The following is an 18927-nucleotide window of genomic DNA, read 5'->3' as shown; positions in this document are numbered from 1 at the left end:
GCAGTGGCATGCTCGCCCAAGATAGAATTCTCTGACGATTGTTCAGAGTCGTGCCTTTACTCCCCAGAGAAGGAACCCAGTGTCCCCTAATCTCATTTTCTCTCTTCGCTGCTTGCTGCTTTCGTTTCTCTCCACTTTTTCAGGCGTGTGTTGCCTGTTTGTCCCTCCCTCCCTCCCTATCTGCTCCTCACTCTCCTGATCGTCTACTTGGTGACGTTTGGTTGTTACAGGTGATCCTGCCAGCCTTGACTCTTGTCTATTTTTCCATTCTCTGGACACTAACCCACCTCTCTGAATCAGACGCCTCGCAGGTGAGTGTGCGTCTGAGTAGGGGGATGGGAAGGGAGGAGCCTGTGTCTCCGTTCCTCCTCCCTAAGCACTGTCTCCGCAGAAGCAGCTCTTGAGTTTGAAGGGGAGGACGGTGGCCTTCTGTGAGCTCTGCCAGAGCTGCCTCTCAGATGTGGATTCTGACATCCAGGAGCAGGTACTCGAGGGGGACCAAGGAGGCATGACTCTCCCCGTGGTCCGAGGAAGCCTTGTTCCAAGGGGAGATGAGCTGTGTAATTTCTGTCTTGATCAATATCCTATCTTTTCTAAGCATTCTTTTTTCCCCAACAGGCTTTTGTCTTACTAAGTGATCTACTTCTCGTCTTCAGCCCTCAGATGATCTTAGGGGGTCGTGATTTCCTTAGACCCCTTGTCTTTTTGCCTGAAGCCACTCTCCAGTCTGAGCTAGCCAGCTTCCTCATGGACCACGTCTTCATCCAGCCCGGAGAACTGGGCAGCGGTACAAAGACTCTATACCTGGGGCTCAGGAAGGGGTCTGGGGCTTGGGCCTGGCTCGGGCACTTAAGGGCAAGAGTCCTAAATTTGTGGTTCTGATATTTCCATTCTGCGTTTGCTGTGAGCCAGGCCATTCCCAGGAGGATCATGTGCACATAGAGCAGCTGCACCAGCGGCGCCGCCTCCTGGCTGGGTTCTGCAAGCTCTTGCTCTATGGGGTCCTGGAGATGGATGCGGCCTCGGATGTCTTCAAACACTACAACAAGGTGCACTGGACTGACTTCAGGCTGAGCTCGGGGACTTCAGACCCTGGAGCAGTCCGGGAAGGAGGAGGGGGAAGGTGATGCTGTCAGGCTTGAAGGAAAGTGGGAGGAAGAAGGCAACAAGAGTTTGGAATAAAGGGACAAAGAAGAGTCAGTAGTGAATAAGCGTAGAAAGAAAGCTGTTCGGATTAAATTCATTGGAAAGAAAATCTTGTTCTTTATATCCGGAATCTTTTTTCTCCCCCTGTGATTGTAGTCTCCATAAACTGGGGTGTAATACAAGAAGAAAGAAAAAAACAGGGGCACTGGGTGGCTCAGTGGGTTAAGGCCTCTGCCTTTGGCTCAGGTCATGATCCCAAGGTCCCGGGATCAAGCCCCGCATCAGGCTCTCTGCTTCGCAGGGAGCCTGCTTCCCCCCTCTCTCTGCCTGCCTTTCTGACTACTTGTGATCTCTGTCAAATAAATTAAAAAAAAAAAAACTTTAAAAAATAATTGAAAAAAAAACCAGTGGAAGAGGGATCAATCCTTACAAGGTATCTTGGTGTGTACCTCAGTTTCCTTGACTCACCATTGTAATGATTTCTGCTTTTTTTTTTAATGTATATTTTGAGTACCTACTCTGGGCCAGATACCATTCCAGGCACTAAGGACAGACACAGCATTGAGCAACGCAGAGTAGAGTTCCTGCTTCATGGAGCTTCTGTTCTAGCGGGGGAAAGGCAAACAGTGAAGGCTTCAGTGCCGCAAAGAGAGCAGACACTGGCAAGCTTATTACGCTTTTTCCCCAAGATGCGAGCTCAGGATAGAGTTTCTTCCCATACTCTTTTGTCTACACTTTGATGTCTTTGGGCCCGCACGTGTTGCCTGGAGAGGAGGTCCAGTCCGAGTTTTATACTTCAACTCATGTTTCCTGACCTAAGATAGTTCAGGAAGGACACATGATAAGAAGAAATAGAACGGGAAGTCTTGTCTTATGGTCAAACATGATCTTCTCCTTTTCCTGTCCCTCAGTTCTACAGTGACTATGGTGACATTATCAAGGAAACATTAACTAGAGCAAGGCAGATTGACCGCAGTCATTGTTCCCGAATTCTGCTGCTGAGCCTCAAGCAGGTACGCCCTTCTGCTTGGAGCACCTCAGACCAATGATACTTGCCCTCCCCGTGGCCCGCCAACTGTCCACTCGCCCTCAGCCCTGTAGGATGTGAGATCCTTACGAACAGGAACTTCTGATTTACTTTGACTCTACTTGATAGTCTCCTTCGTAACTAGTAGGTCTGTGGAAAGTACTCGCTGATGGGCAGTTTCCACCCTAACTCCACAGAAATTCAGCTATCAGGACATAGGAGCACCAACAGTAAAATGATAGAAATTCCTAATTTTCTTTTAGTTTGTTGTCTCTTAGTCCCTTCAGTTACTACAGATGTTTATATTGTTATAGAGCAAGGGTAAAGGCCCTCTCTACCGCAGAGGGTTGTGGGAGGGAAGAGTAAAAGTAGCAAATGGCATCCCAAGCCCATTAGAATTTCTGGGCCGAGAAGGGAATGCTGTACTTTTCTATTTCCACTTTGTTCCTTTTTTTCCCAAATGTGCTATGTTTTCCTGCACACAGTTGTACACGGAACTGCTGCAGGAGCAGGGGCCCCAGGGCCTGAATGAGCTTCCGGCCTTCAGTGAGATGCGGGACCTTGCCCGAAGGTTTGCCTTGAGCTTTGGACCCCAGCAACTACAGAACCGTGACCTGGTGGTCATGCTACACAAGTAAGGAAGGTTGGAGGTCAGGGTACTTGGATCTTTCTAGGAGGGCTGAGCCAGAGGCTGTGTGTGTGCAGGGAGAGCTGCAAGCCTGGTCTTGGAGGGAGGAATAAGGATGTCGAAGGGGAGCAGTCTGTCCAGTCGGGGTTCTCTGGGAAACAAACCGGGGTTGGGGAAGGTGCACTCGGACACGATGCTTCAGCCGTGGGAGGGAAGGGGAGAGGGACCATCTTCCTAAAATCATTCTGCTCAACCAAGGGAAGGCATCAGATTCTCCTTGTCTGAGCCTCCTCCGGCTGGCTCCTCTGGTCAGCCCCCAAACCTGGCATTCCTGGAGCTCCTTTCCGAGTTTTCCCCCCGACTCTTCCATCAGGACAAGCAGCTGCTGTAAGTTGGCGGGTGGGTGGACAATGATGCGGATTAGGAAAGAAGGGAACGATGAGGCCCCGCGAGCTACTCAGCCTGTTTGTCCCACCCCTTCCTTAGACTGTCCTACCTGGGAAAGTGTCTGCAGCGTGTGTCCCAGTCACTTGATTGTCCGTGGGGTCCCGTCACCACCTACTGCCACTCCCTCAGCCCTGTGGAGAGCACGGCAGACGCCAGCCCTCAGGGCTACCCCCGCTCCAAGAAGAGGCGGACTGAAGGTAAAGTGCCGCGAGTGTGGGTGTCGGTGTCCGGTGTCCGGCGCCACTTCCTTCCTCCACCGCCAGTTCCTAGATAAGCAGCATATGGCCTCATGCCTCCTTCAGACTTCTGTCTCCGGTCAAACAAGTCTTTCACTGAGCATCTGCTGTCGTTAAGGGGAATTTATTTTCTTCACGGTTTATCTGCCAACTAAAAATAGAAAAAGTTTGTGAAAGATCAGATTGAAACTGATGATAAAACCAGAGATTGAATGAAGAAATCTATACATTTGGGGGCCCTTCCTTGCATCTAGTATTCTGTTATTTACGAGACTTAAAGATTTTTATATGACCTTCATGATTTTTTTTTAAACTTTCAGATCACTACCTGTCTTATAATCTAAGGGGTTATTTTTGTTAATTTTCTTTTTTTTTTTTTTCTTAAGATTTTATTTACTTGAGAGAGAGCACGAGAAGGGAGAGGGTCAGAGGGAGAAGCAGACTCCCTGCTGAGCAGGGAGCCCGATGCAGGACTTGATCCCAGGACTCCAAGATCATGACCTGAGCCAAAGGCAGTCATTTAACCAACTGAGCCACCCAGGCGCCCTAATTTTCTTTTTAAATAGAGTCTCATTTTAAGTGATAACATCCTAGAAATCATAAGTTTGATGTGTTGTTATGTGTTTTCAAGTGAACACTTTAAAATACTCACTTTCTCTATCGCTCAGCCATAGGCAGAATCACTCATCTACTTCCTGTCTCTGGATTTGCCTATCCCAGACGTTCATGTAGTGAAATCGTACACTGTGTGACCTTGTGTGGCTGCTTTCATTCACTCAGCACAATGTTTTCAAGGTTCATCCATATTTTAGCATATATCAGTATCTCATACCTTTTCCATTTTCTCTAAAATTAGAGAACATGAGCTGGGTGACGGGTGCGGGGGCAGAGGAAAGGGAAAGCAGACTCCCCACTGAGCATGGAGCCCAATGAGGGGCTCATGAGCCAAAGGCAGACACTTAATTGACTGAGCCACTCGGGTGCCCCAGTACCTCATACATTTCCACAGCCAAATAATATTCTGTTGTATGGCTATGCCACATTTTATTTATCCATTTGCCAGCTGATGGATATTTGGGTGGTTTTTTTTTTTCTTTTGATTGGAGTATAGTTGACGTACAGAGTTCCATTAGTTTCAGGTGTACCACACAGTGATTCTGTAAGTCTGTATGATAACTTTATACATTACGCCGTGCTCACCGTAAGGGTAGTGATCATCACTCACCACATAATGCTGTCACGGTCCCACTGACTCTATTCCCTGTGCTGTACCTTTCATCCCTGTGACTTCCTCACTTCCCAGCTGGAAAGCCTGTACCTCACGCTCCCTTTCATCCATTTCGCATGTCCCCCCCACCCCTCTGCCAGCTCCCAGTTCTCTGTATTTATGGCTTTGTTTCTGTTCTTTTGTTCATTGGTTTTGTTTTCTAAATTCCACGTATAAGTAAAATTCTATCATTGTTTGTATTTGCCTGTCCGATATTTCACTTAGCATGATACTCTCTAGGTCCATCCATGTTGTCACAGATCTCTTTAATAGAAGTGGAATAAGGGGGCGCCTGGGTGGCTCAGTGGGTTAAAGCCTCTGCCATCAGCTCGGCTCATGATCCCAGGGTCCTGGGATCGAGCCCCGCATTGGGCTCCATGCTCAGTGGGGGTCTGCTTCTCCCTCTCCCTCTGCCTGCTGCTCTGCATGCTTGTACTCTATCTCTCTGTCAAATAAATAAAATCTTTTAAAAAAATAAAATAAAAGTGGAGTAAGATTCTGTTGTATGTGTATACCGTATACCATATGTGTATACTCTATACTTTTACCCATTCACCTATCAGTGGGCACTTAGGTTGCTTCCATAAGGTTGTTTCTATGTTTTGGCTGCTATATATAATGCTGCTCTGGACATTCATGTACAAATTTTTCTGAGTACATGTTTTTAATTCTCTTGAGATGTACCCAGGAGTGAAATATTTGGGTCATATGGTCCTTCTATGTTTAATGTTTTGAGAAAGTACTAAACTGTTTTCTAAAGTACTTGCCTCATTTAAAGTCCCTGCAGCAATGTATGAGGGTCCTGGTTTCTCCACATTCTTGACGACACTGGTTATTGTCTTTCTTCTTTTTCCCATCTCCTAGTGGCTATGAGGTAGTATCTCATTGCCTAAATTTGCGTTTCCCTCATAAGTAATGTTGAGCATCTTTTCATGTGCCTGTTGACCATCTGTATCTCCTTTTAAGAAATGTCTATTGAAATCCTTTTGCTCATTTTTACTTATTTTTTTTATTGTGTTAGGTTAGTTACTGTACTGTATATCTTTTTTTTTTTAAGATTTTATTTATTTGACAGAGATCACAAGCAGACAGAGAGGCAGGCAGAGAGAGAGGAAGAGAAGCAGGCTCCCTGCAGAGCAGAAAACCCGATGCGATGCGGGGCTTGATCCCAGGACCCTGAGATCACGACCTGAGCCAGAGGCAGAATCTTTAACCCACTGAGCCACCCAGGCGCCCCATCCTTAGTTTTTGATGTAGTGTTCCATGATTCATTGTTTACGTATAACACTCAGTGCTCCATGCAATCCGTGCCCTCCTTAATACCCATCACCAGGCTCACCCATCTCCCCATCCCCCTCCCTTCTAAAACTCTCTGTTTCCCAGGGTCCGTAGTCTCTCATGGTTTGTCTCCCCCTCCGATTTCTCCCACTTCATTTTTCCCTTCTCCTAACGTTCTCTGTGTTATTCCTTATGTTCCACGAATAAGTGAAACCATATGATAATTGATTTCCTCTGTTTGACTTATTTCACTTAGCATAATCATCTCCTGTCCCATCCAAGTTGATGCAAAAGCTGGGTATTCATCTTTTTGATGGCTGAGTAATATTCTATTGTGTTTATGGACCACATTTTCTTTATCCATTCCTCTGTTGAAGGGCATCTCAGCTCTTTCCACATTTTGGCTGTTGTGGCCATTGCTGCTATGAACATTGGGGTACAGATAGCCCTTCTTTTCACTACATCTGTATCTGGGGTAAATACCTTGTAGTGCAATTGTTGGGTCATAGGGTAGCTCTATTTTTAATTTTTTGAGGAACCTCGATACGGTTTTCCAAAGTGACTGCACCAACTTGCATTTCCACCAACAGTGTAAGAGGGTTGCCCTTTCTCCACAACTTCTCCAACATTTGTTGCCTTGTCGATTTTTGCCGTTTTAACTGATGTAAGGTGGTATCTCAATGTGGTTTTGGTTTGAATTTCCCTAACGGCCAGTGATGATGTTCACTTTTTCATGTGTCTGTTAGCCATTTGTATGTCTTCTTTGGAAAAGTGTCTGCTCATGTCTTCTGCCCATTTCTTGACTTGACTGTTTTTTGGGTGTTGAGTTTGAGTTCTTTATAGATCTTGGTTATCAGCCCTTAGTGTCATTTGCGAATATCTTCTCCCATTCTGTGGGTTGCTTTTTTGTTTTGTTGACTGTTTCCTTTGCTGTGCAGAAGCTTTTGATCTTGATGAAGTCCCAAAAGTTCATTTTCGCTTTTGTTTCCTTTGTCTTTGGAGACGTGTCTTGAAAGAAGTTGCTGTGGCCGATGTTGAAGAGATTACTGCCTATGTTCTCCTCTAGGATTCTGATGGATTCCTGTCTCACATTGAGGTCTTTCATCCATTTCGAGTTTATCTTTGTGTATGGTATAAAAGAATGGTTTAGTTTCATTCTTCTATATTTAGCTGTTCAATTTTCCCAGCACCGTGTATTGAAGAGACTATCTTTTTTCCATTTGATATTTTTTTCCTGCTTTGTCAAAGATTTCTGTTCTGTCAAAGACTCTGTTTCACTGGTCTATGTGTCTGTTTTTATGCCAGTACCATGCTGTCTCGGTGATCACAGCTTTGTAGTAAAGCATGAAGTCAGGCAACGTGATGTCCCCAGCTTTGCCTTTTTTTTTTTTCTCTCAACATTTTCTTGGCAATTCAGGGTCTTTTCTGGTCCCACACAAATTTTAGGATTGATTGTTCCAGCATTTTGAGAAATGCCATTGGTATTTTGATTGGGATGGTGTTGAAAGTATACATTGCTCGGGGCAGCATAGTTGTTTTAACAATGTTTATTCTTCCAACCCATGAGCATGGAATATTTTCCCATCTTTTTGTGTCTTCAATTTCTTTCATGAGTGTTTTGTAGTTCCTATGTGACAGAACCTGGACAGGATTGCCCAATATAAGAACCAAACGGCACTCGGAGATCTTGGAGGAAAGGAGGTTTATTTAACGCTGGCGGGCTCAGAGGAGAGTGATCTCCGAAGGTCTGAGCCCTGAGCACAAACAAAGGGGGTAGTTTATAAACTTGTACTTCTGTATCTGTGGCACTTTTGTGCCCTCGGCAGGTGAGGCAGGAGTGAAAACCCAGAATGGCCCTGGGGCCAAGGGGATTCCCCTGCTGGATTGGTCAGGCACCTTAGAACACAGATATCGCTTATCATTCCCCGCTTTGATGCCCCTTTAAACCCCTAGGATAGAGGGAATCATCTTTGTTTTCCAAGGGGGGGGGCGGTGGTGAGTAAGGAGTAAGTGGAGTCTGATCTTGGCAATTCGAGCAGTGATAAGCCTAATAAAGGCGTTAAATATGCAAGGACGGAAGGCTCCTGTTAGGGGGAGCACAAGACGGGTAAATCAAGGGAACCACTGTGAGAGGGAATCCCACCAAGTCCGCTGGAGTGCTTCCCACCGGTGAGTTCCTAGGTCCTGGGACTGGGTCAGGTTTTCTTGGGCCACCCCCAATCATTAGCATAGGAATGACACTCCTCCTGTAAGGAGAGGCAGAGTCCCCCTTGCACAGCCGTGAGCAAGCTGAGCCCATGTCTGTTTTGGAGGACACTGAGGCCAGCGAATCGAGTTGGCACTACAGGGCCAGAGCTGACTGAGTAAGGGCAGAAAAATCCGCCGTGAGTTGTTGAGCTAGCCCCGGGTACTAACCTGTGACATCCCAACACTGGTGGCACCGAGGACAGCTCCTGACGCGGCCAGCAGGCTCACGAGCAGGGGAATGGTGGCGGGGGAGCATCAGAGGCCACTAGGAGGTCTCCATGTAAGCGGAGCGTTGCTCCCCAGGGGGGGACTGAAAGATTGGGTAAGAGACTGACGTGTGTATGACTGACTGTGCAGGGGGACGCGGGTGTATACACCTTGATCACAAGCCAGGAATTGTGTCGTTAGGCGCACAGACCCGACTGGGGCCTGTGACAGGAGAGGAAGAGTTTCCACACAGTGGTACTGGGGCCAGAAAGGGATAGTATGAGGTTCCTGGTGCCGAGGTGGGAGGTAACACATTGAATTGGTTGAGGATGACAGCCAGGAACTGGGCGGGACTGGGCTTTGTACAGATCCGGCAGTCAGACGCTAGGGGTGGATTTGAGTGGTTAACCGCTTGGTAGGAGGCGTTAATCATACCTAACAGTTGTGCTACAGATGTTTGCTGTGTGTGGATGGGGGACCCAGGGATATGCCAGAGCGAGTTATTTTTTGTCTCACTCTGGGGTTTGACTTCAAGGCTCGGGGTGAACATGGACTTAATTATCAAGAAGATGGTGGCCCATTAAGTGGAGGTCAGCCTTTGGTGTCTGTCTCGGGTGGAAGAAGTCAGTGGGGGCACTGGCACAGGATTGAGGGGGATAAGCTGGAAAGTCCATTTGCCGGTAACAGTGATACGAGCATCTGCCCCCCTCCTCCCGCCAGGCTGGGCAAGCTAAAAGCAGGGAGGAGGAACACCACACCAGGTAGCAGAAGAGCAGGACTGACTGGGGTCAGGAAAACCGTAGTGACATGCAGTTAGGAGTAGATAGCAGAGGGCTGATAAAAGTGGGGTCCATGACCTTAGAGGGAGCCATTGTGGCTAGCCCGGCAGCAGGTATAGCCTATGGACAAGTAAGTGCAGTAATAAACCCTAGGATCACTCAGTAAACAACAATAGCAAGTCTCTGGGAGAAAGTCCAGTCAGAATGGGAAACGTTATAGAGTCCGACTCCGAGATGAAGGGTATCACGCCGATGAGAGCTAGGGACCGCGGCGAGCAGGTGTCTATCAGTTGGTGGGGTCTTGCCGAAGACGAAGCTGGGGCAAGTCTGTGGGGTTTGGCAGGACTTTCCACTGGTGTGGCTCCTCGTCCAGGGGATGGGCTCTTTTTACTCTGGAGTGGTGGACCCATGAGTGACATATGAGACCGTAAGGGCAGGAGGGGTGGTGAGAACAACAGAGTGAGGCCCTATTCACTGTGGTTTGAGGGGTTCCTTTTCCAGTCTTTGACCCAGACTGAGTCTCCTGCCTGGAATGAGTGTACCCAGGGCCCTAAAGAGATTGGGGCCCTTTCAATGGTGTATCTTTGTAATTTATTTAGGGGTGGCCCCCAGGGCCTGAAGTTGTCTGTTTTTTTATCCCCAACCTGATATAAGTTTCCTGGGGGAAGCCGTCCATACACTAATTTGAAAGGGGGGAAACCTAGCATCCCGGGTGTGCAGCAGGCACACAGGCGGGCCAGGGGTAACAGATCTGGCCGTGGGAGGTTAGTCTCCTGACAGAACTTTGCTACGGTTCCGTTGAGGTTGCGATTCATTTGCTTTACTTTCCCTGAGCTTTGGGGCCGGTAGGAAGTGTGGCGTCTCCAGGTGACGCTGAGAGACTTGGTTAAGACCTGTACGGTGTCTGCTCAAACGCGGGTTCGTCGTCACTGTGGATGGTGGCAGGCCGAACTGGGGCACGATCTCTCGCCACAGGACTCTGGCTGTTTCTCGGCTTCCTTCCGTCCTGGTTGGGACGGCTTCGGCCCACCCAAGAGTACACACACACCATCACTAGTTGATATTTGAACCTGCGTAGATGCACGGCTGTGAAGTCTATTTCTGGGTCTTCCAAAGGGGTTACTCCCCTCCTCTGGACGCCTGGCGGGCGCCGCGGTGCAGGCCGAGCATTATTTTTAGCACATGTCGTGCATTGCTTGCTGGTGGCTCGGCACAGGGCCGGCGGCTGGCTGATGTCGTCGTGCTTCTTGAGGACGGCCTCTAATGCGCGTTCTTTTTTAGATGGGTGAGTTGGTGGTACTCCTTGACCAGATGGCCTCCTTTTGCTGTTGGAATGAAGACGCGCCCATCACCCATCATCCCTTTTTAGTCAGGGTGGCCTCCGAGTTTACACGGACGAGCCTGGCAAAAGGGCTGTTGTATTGCCCACATCCCAGTGGCCCCAAGGATGGTCGGCTGTTCTTTTGTTGAAAGGGGCCACTGGCGAGGTGACAGCAGAGTGCTCGGCCCCAATATCAACCCTAAAAGTCACTGGTTGACCCCCTACTTCTATTCTGGCTCATGGGGGCCAAGGAGGAGAGAGCTCGGTCCTCCTCAGTTGAGTGTTTCTGCTAGCCCTATGAGGTCGTCCTCTTGGGGTTTTTTTGTAGCAGCTGGGCTTTTGAGCCTTTCCCCGGCTGGGACATTCATTTTTAAAATGTCCCTTTTCCCTGCAGTAGGCACATTGATCCTTTGCTAAGGGGGTTCTGGGTCTCCTCCCTATTGGTGGTCAGGGTCTCCCCGTTTTTGTGTCGTCCTTTTTCCTCAGGGCAATGGGGAGACCAACTTATTTTTGGCTTCCCTTTCGGCTGTGACCTCCCTCTTCACGTAGACGTTATTGGCAACCTCTATGAGCGGGGTGATGTCTATCCTGGGGAAACCCTCTAGTGTTTGAAGTTTTTTTTTTGTCTGGGGTGGCCCGAGCCACGAAGGCGGTGTTTAGCATCTGTTGGCTTTCCTGTGCCTCGGGGTCAAACAGAGGGTCTATTTCTTAGCTCCTGCTCGGATTCCCTGGAGGAAGGCTTCCTGGCATTGGTGGATGCGGGCCTGTCCCTGTCCCTCGTCTGTGGTGAAGTCCCATGCTGGGCGCTCCTTGGGTGCAGATGTGTTAGCCCAAGCTGTGGGGTCAGGGACTCCCTCCGGTGCGTGCTCTCTAGGTACCGCTCTGCTCCTCTGGTTGTTGTCGTCCTCTTCTCTGTGTGGAACAGGGTGCGGAGTAACCTCTGGTAGCCTTCCCGGGTTGGCTGATGAGTCAGGAAGAGGGATTCCATGAGGCCTGCCGCAGCCTGTGGTTTCTCAGAGTGGGATGGGGTGTTATGTTTCTAGTTAAGGAGGTGGGTGGTGGAGAAAGCCTCGTAAGACATCCAGGTTGGACTGTCCCGTCTTCCCTGTGCCTCTCGGGTCCTCGCATCTCTCATACTGGCGTTTGGAGGGCGCCTGTGCCCGGCCTCGGGCGCGGCCTGGCTGCTGGTCCTGGAGAAAGTGGATCCTTTGGGCCTGGGGCACTGGAAGACTGGTGGTAGTGGAGTGTCTGGAACCGTTGGGGGACCAGGTGTAGACGGCCTTGGGGGTGTGTACAGAGCGGGCAGGATCGGGTCATCCTCAGGATCTCTGGCTAGGATCTGTGGAGGCTGGGGCTTCTGTGGGTCTTCTCTGGGCCGCTTGGGTGAGGCAATTAAGACCCTGGCCTGTCCCTGCCTATTGTAAGTGAGTCGCACCCAAGTGGGGGAGGGTCTGGGCAATTCCTAGGCAGGAGTCAGTGTACGGAAACTGGTCAGGGTGTGCTGGTTCTCCTGTTAACCATTCACCACACCCACCAAACCTCTGGGACATCCAGTGTCCCTTCCGAAGGCCATCAGACATAAAACATGGGCCTTTCTTAACTCACATCGTGTTCTTAACTGGCCAGGATGTGTCTTAACTCCACGGTCTCCTGAAAACCCCTTCTCGAAATTTTTGATCACGGTCTTGAGGACCATAGGTTTACTCTGCCCCGATCCTGTAGTGATGTTCCCGTGTGTGGTGGCGCAGAGGCAAAGGCGCAGAGGCAAAGGATGGTCTCTTCCAGAGGAGAGACCAACCAGATGCACACCTGTGTGCCCTCCCGGAGGAGACTTGGGTGCCTCTTAGCCACAGCGAGTCTGTATAAAGCCCGGACTGGCACCCCGAAGGGCCCGCCCTAGGCTCTATGAGGTCACCACAGAAACAGGTTGAGACACACTCAGGCTCTGTAGTGTGTCGTTCATTCATGCGCTCGCACCAAAGTTACTGCAGTTCCTCCCCGGTGGAGGTTCCTGTGGGTCCTCTCTGCTGGGAGGCCCTGACCTGGGGAATTCCTTTCAGAAATCCCTTTCTGTCCCCCCCCTTTCAGGAAGTTCCTGACCTGAGGGACCCACCCTTCCCCGCCCCTCCCCAGGAGTCCCTACCTGTGAGACTTCTAAGAGGTCTCTGGGCGCTGATCAGGCTCCGCTTCCACCCTAAGGGGAGGGCCTGTGTGGTCCTGGGGCCCCAGGCCTTACCGTAATCCGACACTGGGACCCGGTCCTCACCTGCCAAGTCTCCCTGAGTGGGGCAGGAACAGCAGGCCTGGTCCGAGGCAACCGGGGGGGAGACTGACAAAAAGTAGGCAGGGTGCGCCTTCTCTGTTACAAACCCTGTTCTGTCACAGCCCCGCCATTGCCCCCAAGCCAGTGGCCGCGTTGGGCCGGCGCGTCTGGGTTTCCTGGTCAGGGACCTGCGCTGCGTTGCCTGACAGAAGAGCCAAGAGGCTCTCGGAGACCTTGGGCGACGGGAGGTTTATTTAACGCCACAGGCTCGGTGATCTCCAAAGATCCGAGCTCAAACAAAGGTCTTGTGCACAAAGGCGGTAGTTGATATACTTTTATTTTTGTATATGTGGCACTTTTTTGTGCCGCTGCCCGCTCTGCAGGAGGGAAAACCCGGAATGGGACCGGGACCAGGACTGGGATTCCCCGACTGGATTGGTCAGTCAGCTTAGAACACAGATTTCCCTTATCACCTAGAGTACAGGCCCTTTCCTCTTTGGTTAGGTTTATTCCAAGGTATCTTACGGGTTTTGGTGCTATTGTAAACGGAATTGACTCTCTAATTTCTCTCACTGCAGTTTCATTGTTAGCGCATAAGAAAGCAGCTGATTTCTGTGCATTGATTTTGTATCCTGTCCTATTGCTGTATGAGTTCTGATAATTTAGGGGTGGGGACTTTGGGGTTTTCCACATAGAGTATCGTGTTATCTGTGGAGAGAGAGTTGGACGACTTCTTTGCCAATCCGAATACCTTTTATTTCTTTTTGCTTTCTGATTGCTGTTGCTAGGGCTTCTAGTGCTATGTTGAACAAGAGTGGCAAGCGTGGGCATCCTCGTCGTGTTCCTGATCTCAGTGGGAAGGCTGTCAGCTTTTCCAGAGTGAGAATGGTATTCGCTGCGGGTTTTTCTTTTGCCCATTTTTAAGTCGGGTTGTCTTTTTGTTGAGTTGTCAGTGTTCTTTATATATTCCAGGTACAAGTCCCATATCAGATATATGATAGGCAAAAATTCTCTCCCACTTTGTGTGTTGTTTTTTCATTTCCTTGAAGGAAAAAGAAAAGTTTCCTAATTTTGAAGAAATCCCAATTATTTAGTTTCTCTCTTGTTGTTTGTGCTTTGGTGTCATAGCTTGAAAGGTCATTGCCTAATCTAAGATCCTGAAGATTTTACACCTGTGTTTTCTTCTAAAAGTTTTCTAGTCTTAGCTCTTAGACTTTGGTGTGTCATCCATTCTGGTAAATTTTTGTATATGATGTGAGGTAGACTGTTAATATTTTTTATGTCTTGGGTGTACCACTTGAAAGTATTTTTATATCACCAGGAAACTCCTTTGATCGGTGAACTAATAATTGTTAAGGACCTAGTCTGTGCATGATACTGTGTTAGGTGTTTCAGACGCTGGGAAGGATCCTCAAGCAGCCGTTTAATAGAGAAAATGCATTTATAGAAAATATAAGTTATGAATAGTCACCTGTGAACGGTAACTTCCGAAGGGTTTTGAGAATGGACAGGTGCGCTATAGAATTCAGGGAAGGAAGGTATCCCTTTGAGTTTAGTTGATCTGAAGCTGATGAAGGCTTCACCAAGAAGATGCAATAGAAACGGGTGAGACTTACGTGAGCTGCACAGAGGAAGGAGCAGTCGAGCAGCTCGCGGACAGCCCAAGCAGGACACGGGAAGGCATGTGCCAGCCGAGCACGCAGATGTATCGATCGGTTTGCCTAAAACAGCGCTTTTGTAGAGGTAGGAGAAAACTGAACCAGATGGGTTCCGTTGTTCATTCAACAGATCCCAGCTGAGCGCTGTGTGCTGGGCATAGGGCAGTGCACAAAAAGACAAATCTCTCCTTTAGAGAAGTGGCGGGTTGTGCCGTGTGCTGTGGTGGAGGCAGGAAGGGCGTGAGCAGACAGCGGGGAGGCAGGAGCCTCAGTGTCCTCCTGAGACTAGGCATGTGCCTGGCATGTTCTGAGCACAGCCAAGCAGGCCAGATGGCGAATAGAGTATGTGCGATATCAGACCAAAGAGACCGGAGGAGCTCAGAGCACGGGAGGCCGAGTAAAGACGCTGGGTTTTACCCAGTAGTGAAATGGGAAAACGGAGTGTTTGAGCAGAGAAGTGACAGGACCTGCCTTCTGTTTTTAAAGGATCCTTCTGGCTGCTGTGTTGAGAAATTGGCCATAGAGGGGCAAGGGCAGAAGCCACCAGCAAGGAACCCGCGGAGTGGCTAGACTGGGGGGCGTGGTGGAGGTGGGGAGAAGTGGCCAGATCCCGAATACAGTTCTGAGGAATCACTGATGGGATGTCCTGACAGACCGGATGTGGGATCTGAGACAGGAGTGGAGGGTGGACTTGGCCCGTAGAAAGGATTTTGACCCAACAACTGGTACTGAGGGCGCGGCTGCCGACGGAGATGGGGAAAGTGGGGCCTGAGCAGACCAGGACCTGAGTATGAGCGTGTCGTTGCCGGTGAAGATGCTGGGCAGACAGCTGGGCACAGGAGTCTGGCGCTCAGGGGAGACCAGACACCTGAGATAAATCTGGAAGCTGATGTTTAAAAATGTGAACCTGCCCACGTGGTTAAGGCAGCCGGTGCAGATGGAGGACGGGGGAGGCCGAAGGGCTGCGCCCGTCCGTGGGCATCGGACCACGACGAGGCTGGGGGGAGGAGGAAGGTCTGCCTGGTCCTCCCTGGGGAGGCAGAGTCATGCGTGTGGCTTATTTTTATGTTCAATTTGGCTTTTTTTTTTTTTTTTTAAGGATTTATTTTCTGAGATAAACTTGGATTCTTCCTCCTCTCCTGCTTTCTCGGGTCTCTGCAGGAGAGACGAACGCCGTGAGCCCGGGGGCTCCTCTTCAGATCAGCACGCCGTGCCGGCGGTCATCTCATTGTTCCTGGCTTTTAGAAAATCTAGTGTCCCATTTTTCTGTTCTCGCTAGCCCTCCTGCTCCCGTCCTCGTGGCTCTGGTCTCCAAACTCTACAGCTATTTTAAGCCTTTTTTGGTTGTTCTTTTTGTTTTTGTTTTCCTTGAGCAAGTCCTAGATACCATGTTGTAAGCCTTTTTAGTACGCAGGGATATACTCCTTTTCAGTCCTAACATAACCAGGCCATAGAGGTTTTCCATTCTCTTCTTTCTTAACTTTCACAAACCAGACCTTGGGCAGGTCTTGAAAACGTAGGAAGCCGTCTTGTGGCCGTACCTGGTCTGCAGTGAATACGCACACCTGTTTCTTTTTTTTTTAAAGATTTTATTTATTTATTTGACAGAGATCACAAGGAGGCAGAGAGACAGGCCGAGAGAAAGGGGGAAGCAGGCTCCCTGCTGAGCAGAGAGCCCGATGCGGGGCTCGATCCCAGGACCCTGAGATCATGACCTGAGCTGAAGGCAGAGGCTTAACCCACTGAGGCACCCAGGCACCCCCCCACCTTTTCTTTTTTTAAAAGACGCACACCTGTTTCTTGGCAGGCCCCTCCAGGCGGCAGAGGGAGGATGTCCGTCCGTCCCAGGAAGAGAGCCTACAGCTGACCAGCATCCCCCCCTCACCCACCCTCACCTCCACAGCCGTGAAGAGGGGGCAGCCTCTGAGGGGGTTGGGAGAGGCAGAGGAAGAAGGCAGCTCAGAACCGGAGCTTACCCGAGGGTGAGGGCCGAGGGCAGCAGCATCTGGGCATCTGGTCTCGGTGTCTGGCTGCCTCCGCACTGCCATTTCTGTTCTCTCCATCCTCCCGAGGCACTCCGTCCCTCTACCTTTCCCATTGTCCCATTTCCCATTGTCTTTGAGATTTTCTTTCTCCCTACAGGCTTTTCTCCCTTGTAACATCCCCCGCCCCCTTCTTATCCCCATCCCTGATCCTACTTCATTCCCAACAGCCAACCCCTCTCAGGTAACCAGAGGTCAAGGTTCTCGAGTCCACGGCGTTTCCGGACTCTGCTCCACCCTCCAGGTCCTGGTTTGGGCACCCGGCTGACCCGGTGAGCCTCATCACGTTCCGTCCCCCCTTCGCATTTGGCGGTCACCGCGAGGGGTTCTCCCCTAACCCACTGCTGCTGTGCCCATGCTTTTTGGACGTGTTTGAATCACAGACCCCTTCCTTCCGGATAGCGTGTGCCCCCCGCATGCGGCACTGACAGGACGAGAGCTGCTCCGGAGCAAGCAGCAGGGGGATCCCGGAGCCCTTTCCCTGCACGCCCACCCCTGCTGCCCGCCCCCCCCCCCCGGGTGCCTCCCAGAGACCCCCCGGGCTCCTGTGTGAACAGCAGCATGAACCCCCCCCCCTTCACTGCTGTCCTCAGACTCAGCCTGATGGAAGAGGACGAGGATGAGCTGGAAGTTCACAATGAGCTCAGCGAAGAATGGCAAGACGCAGACAAGGTGAGTGGGCCCGGCCTCCCTTCTCCTTCGAGAACTGGAGGCCGCCGTGACTAGAGAAGCCGGAACGGCTTTCCTCTGCTGTCCTGACGCTGCCCTTTTTCTGAAAGCTGCTCAGGATTTTTTTTTTTTTTTTTAAAGAATCACAGAGTAAAGGAGGGAGATTTGTAAGTTGCTTTGTACTCTGCTTGGATTTTTATTAAAGAAGGGAGGGAAAACCAATTAAAATACCAAAAAGGACTCAAATAACACTTGTCCCGCCCTTAATCTCCGTGTGAGTATTTTGCCTCTAAGAGTTGAAAGGAGCCCCAGAGCTAGAGATGGTGCGGCAAGCGGTTCGGCCCCACAGGAGCACAAAGAAGCTGTGAGGTGATGGGAGTCCTCGGCTCCACCACCTTATCAAGTTAGCGTCTTTTTTTTTTTTTTTTAAGATTTTATTTTTTGGCAGAGAGGGAACACAAGCAGGGAGAGTGGGAGAGGGAGAAGCAGGCTCCCCACTGAGCAGGGAGCCCCACACAACAGGGGCTCCATGCCCAGGTCCCTGGCCGAAGGCAGCCCCTTACCGACCGAGCCACCCAGGCACCCCGAATTAGCTTCTCTTAACTCCTCAGCCTCTGCATCTTTCAAAGGGAGCTTGTGACCTGAAGAAGATTCTGGGTCTGCTGCTGTTACTCTCCTCCCTTCTCTGTTCTTTCTGGAGGAAAAAAACGGGGGGGTGGGCAGAATAGAATAGATCAGGGGAATGGAGGGTTTTGTACTCAGAAGGGAAAAAACGATGTCTTCAAACAGAGACTAGAGAGCAAAGCCTCTATTAAAATGGTCTTTCCTGGGGCGCCTGGGTGGCTCAGTGGGTTAAAGCCTCTGCCTTCAGCTCAGGTCATGATCCCAGGGTCCTGGGATCAAGCCCTGCATTGGGCTCTCTGCTCAGCGGGGAGCCTGCTTCCCCCTCTCTCTCCGCCTGCCTCTCTGCCTTCTTGTGATCTCTGTCTGTCAAATAAATAAAATCTTTTTTTTTTTTTAATGGCCTTTCCTAAAGATCCCTCAGGGAAAATGCCAGTTTGGGGTTCCAAACTGAACAAATTTAAGGGACTCAGTTGGCAAACCAGGAGAGGCGGCACCGTGGGGTCTGAACCTCCTGCCCACCGTCCCCTTGTCCTGTGCCCCCCCCCCCCGCCCGCCAGCGGGTGCAGGGACCCACCCTTGGTTATTGTTTGCGGTGGGACGGAAGGGCCCATCTGACTTGCGCCCCCTCCCCCTAGCACTCCTCCCCCAGCGAGCACGGGCTGGACCTCTTAGATTCCACAGAGCTGAACCTTGAGGTGAGTGTCCCCACACAGGCTGCAGAAGGCAGGTTACGAGGCGCCGCGTGTCCTTGGGAGGTGCTGGCGGGGAACCGGTGTGCCAGGCAGTAGGTGGCAAGAGAGGCCACAGGCCGTGGCCTGCTCTCTCTGCTGTTCTAGGAAGCTTAGGAGTAGCTGTGGGGGGAGGGTGGGAGGAGAACTAGAATGGTCGCTGGGAGGAGCTTGTCACCTCTTTGCCCTTTGGGCTATTTTGTCTCCGTTTTCATCTTTCCCGTTACAGGACTTCTAACAGGATCCTGGGCCCCTCCCCACCTCCACTCCCCACCTCACCTTGGAAAAGGCAGGCGGGAGAACACAGCAGAAGGAACCGTTACTTCCAGGCCCCACCCCTGTCCTTGGGAAGGAGAGGTG

The 18927-nt window shown here is 50.5% G+C and overlaps 1 protein-coding gene across 1 annotated transcript in view; it reads left to right on the top strand.

The window, feature by feature from the left end:
* The window catches only part of STAG3 (stromal antigen 3), a 38054-nt gene extending 19127 nt beyond the window's left edge, over positions 1-18927 (top strand). Inside the window, exons 22-34 of the mRNA XM_032872581.1 lie at positions 231-311; positions 392-484; positions 619-787; positions 913-1049; positions 2058-2159; positions 2659-2807; positions 3060-3188; positions 3288-3445; positions 16312-16486; positions 16717-16818; positions 17140-17218; positions 18475-18534; positions 18797-18927. Of these exons, the coding sequence (XP_032728472.1) occupies positions 231-311; positions 392-484; positions 619-787; positions 913-1049; positions 2058-2159; positions 2659-2807; positions 3060-3188; positions 3288-3445; positions 16312-16486; positions 16717-16818; positions 17140-17218; positions 18475-18534; positions 18797-18805 (1443 nt within the window). The 3' untranslated portion in view covers positions 18806-18927. The remainder of the gene's footprint in view (positions 1-230; positions 312-391; positions 485-618; positions 788-912; positions 1050-2057; positions 2160-2658; positions 2808-3059; positions 3189-3287; positions 3446-16311; positions 16487-16716; positions 16819-17139; positions 17219-18474; positions 18535-18796) is intronic.

Source organism: Lontra canadensis, unplaced genomic scaffold (genome assembly GCF_010015895.1).
Source record: "Lontra canadensis isolate GAN:19392208 unplaced genomic scaffold, GSC_riverotter_1.0 scaffold45, whole genome shotgun sequence".
In the NCBI taxonomy this organism is placed as follows: domain Eukaryota; kingdom Metazoa; phylum Chordata; class Mammalia; order Carnivora; family Mustelidae; genus Lontra; species Lontra canadensis.
The sequence above is the reverse complement of the archived record's forward strand: the minus strand, read 5'-3'. Positions and strand labels throughout refer to the sequence as shown.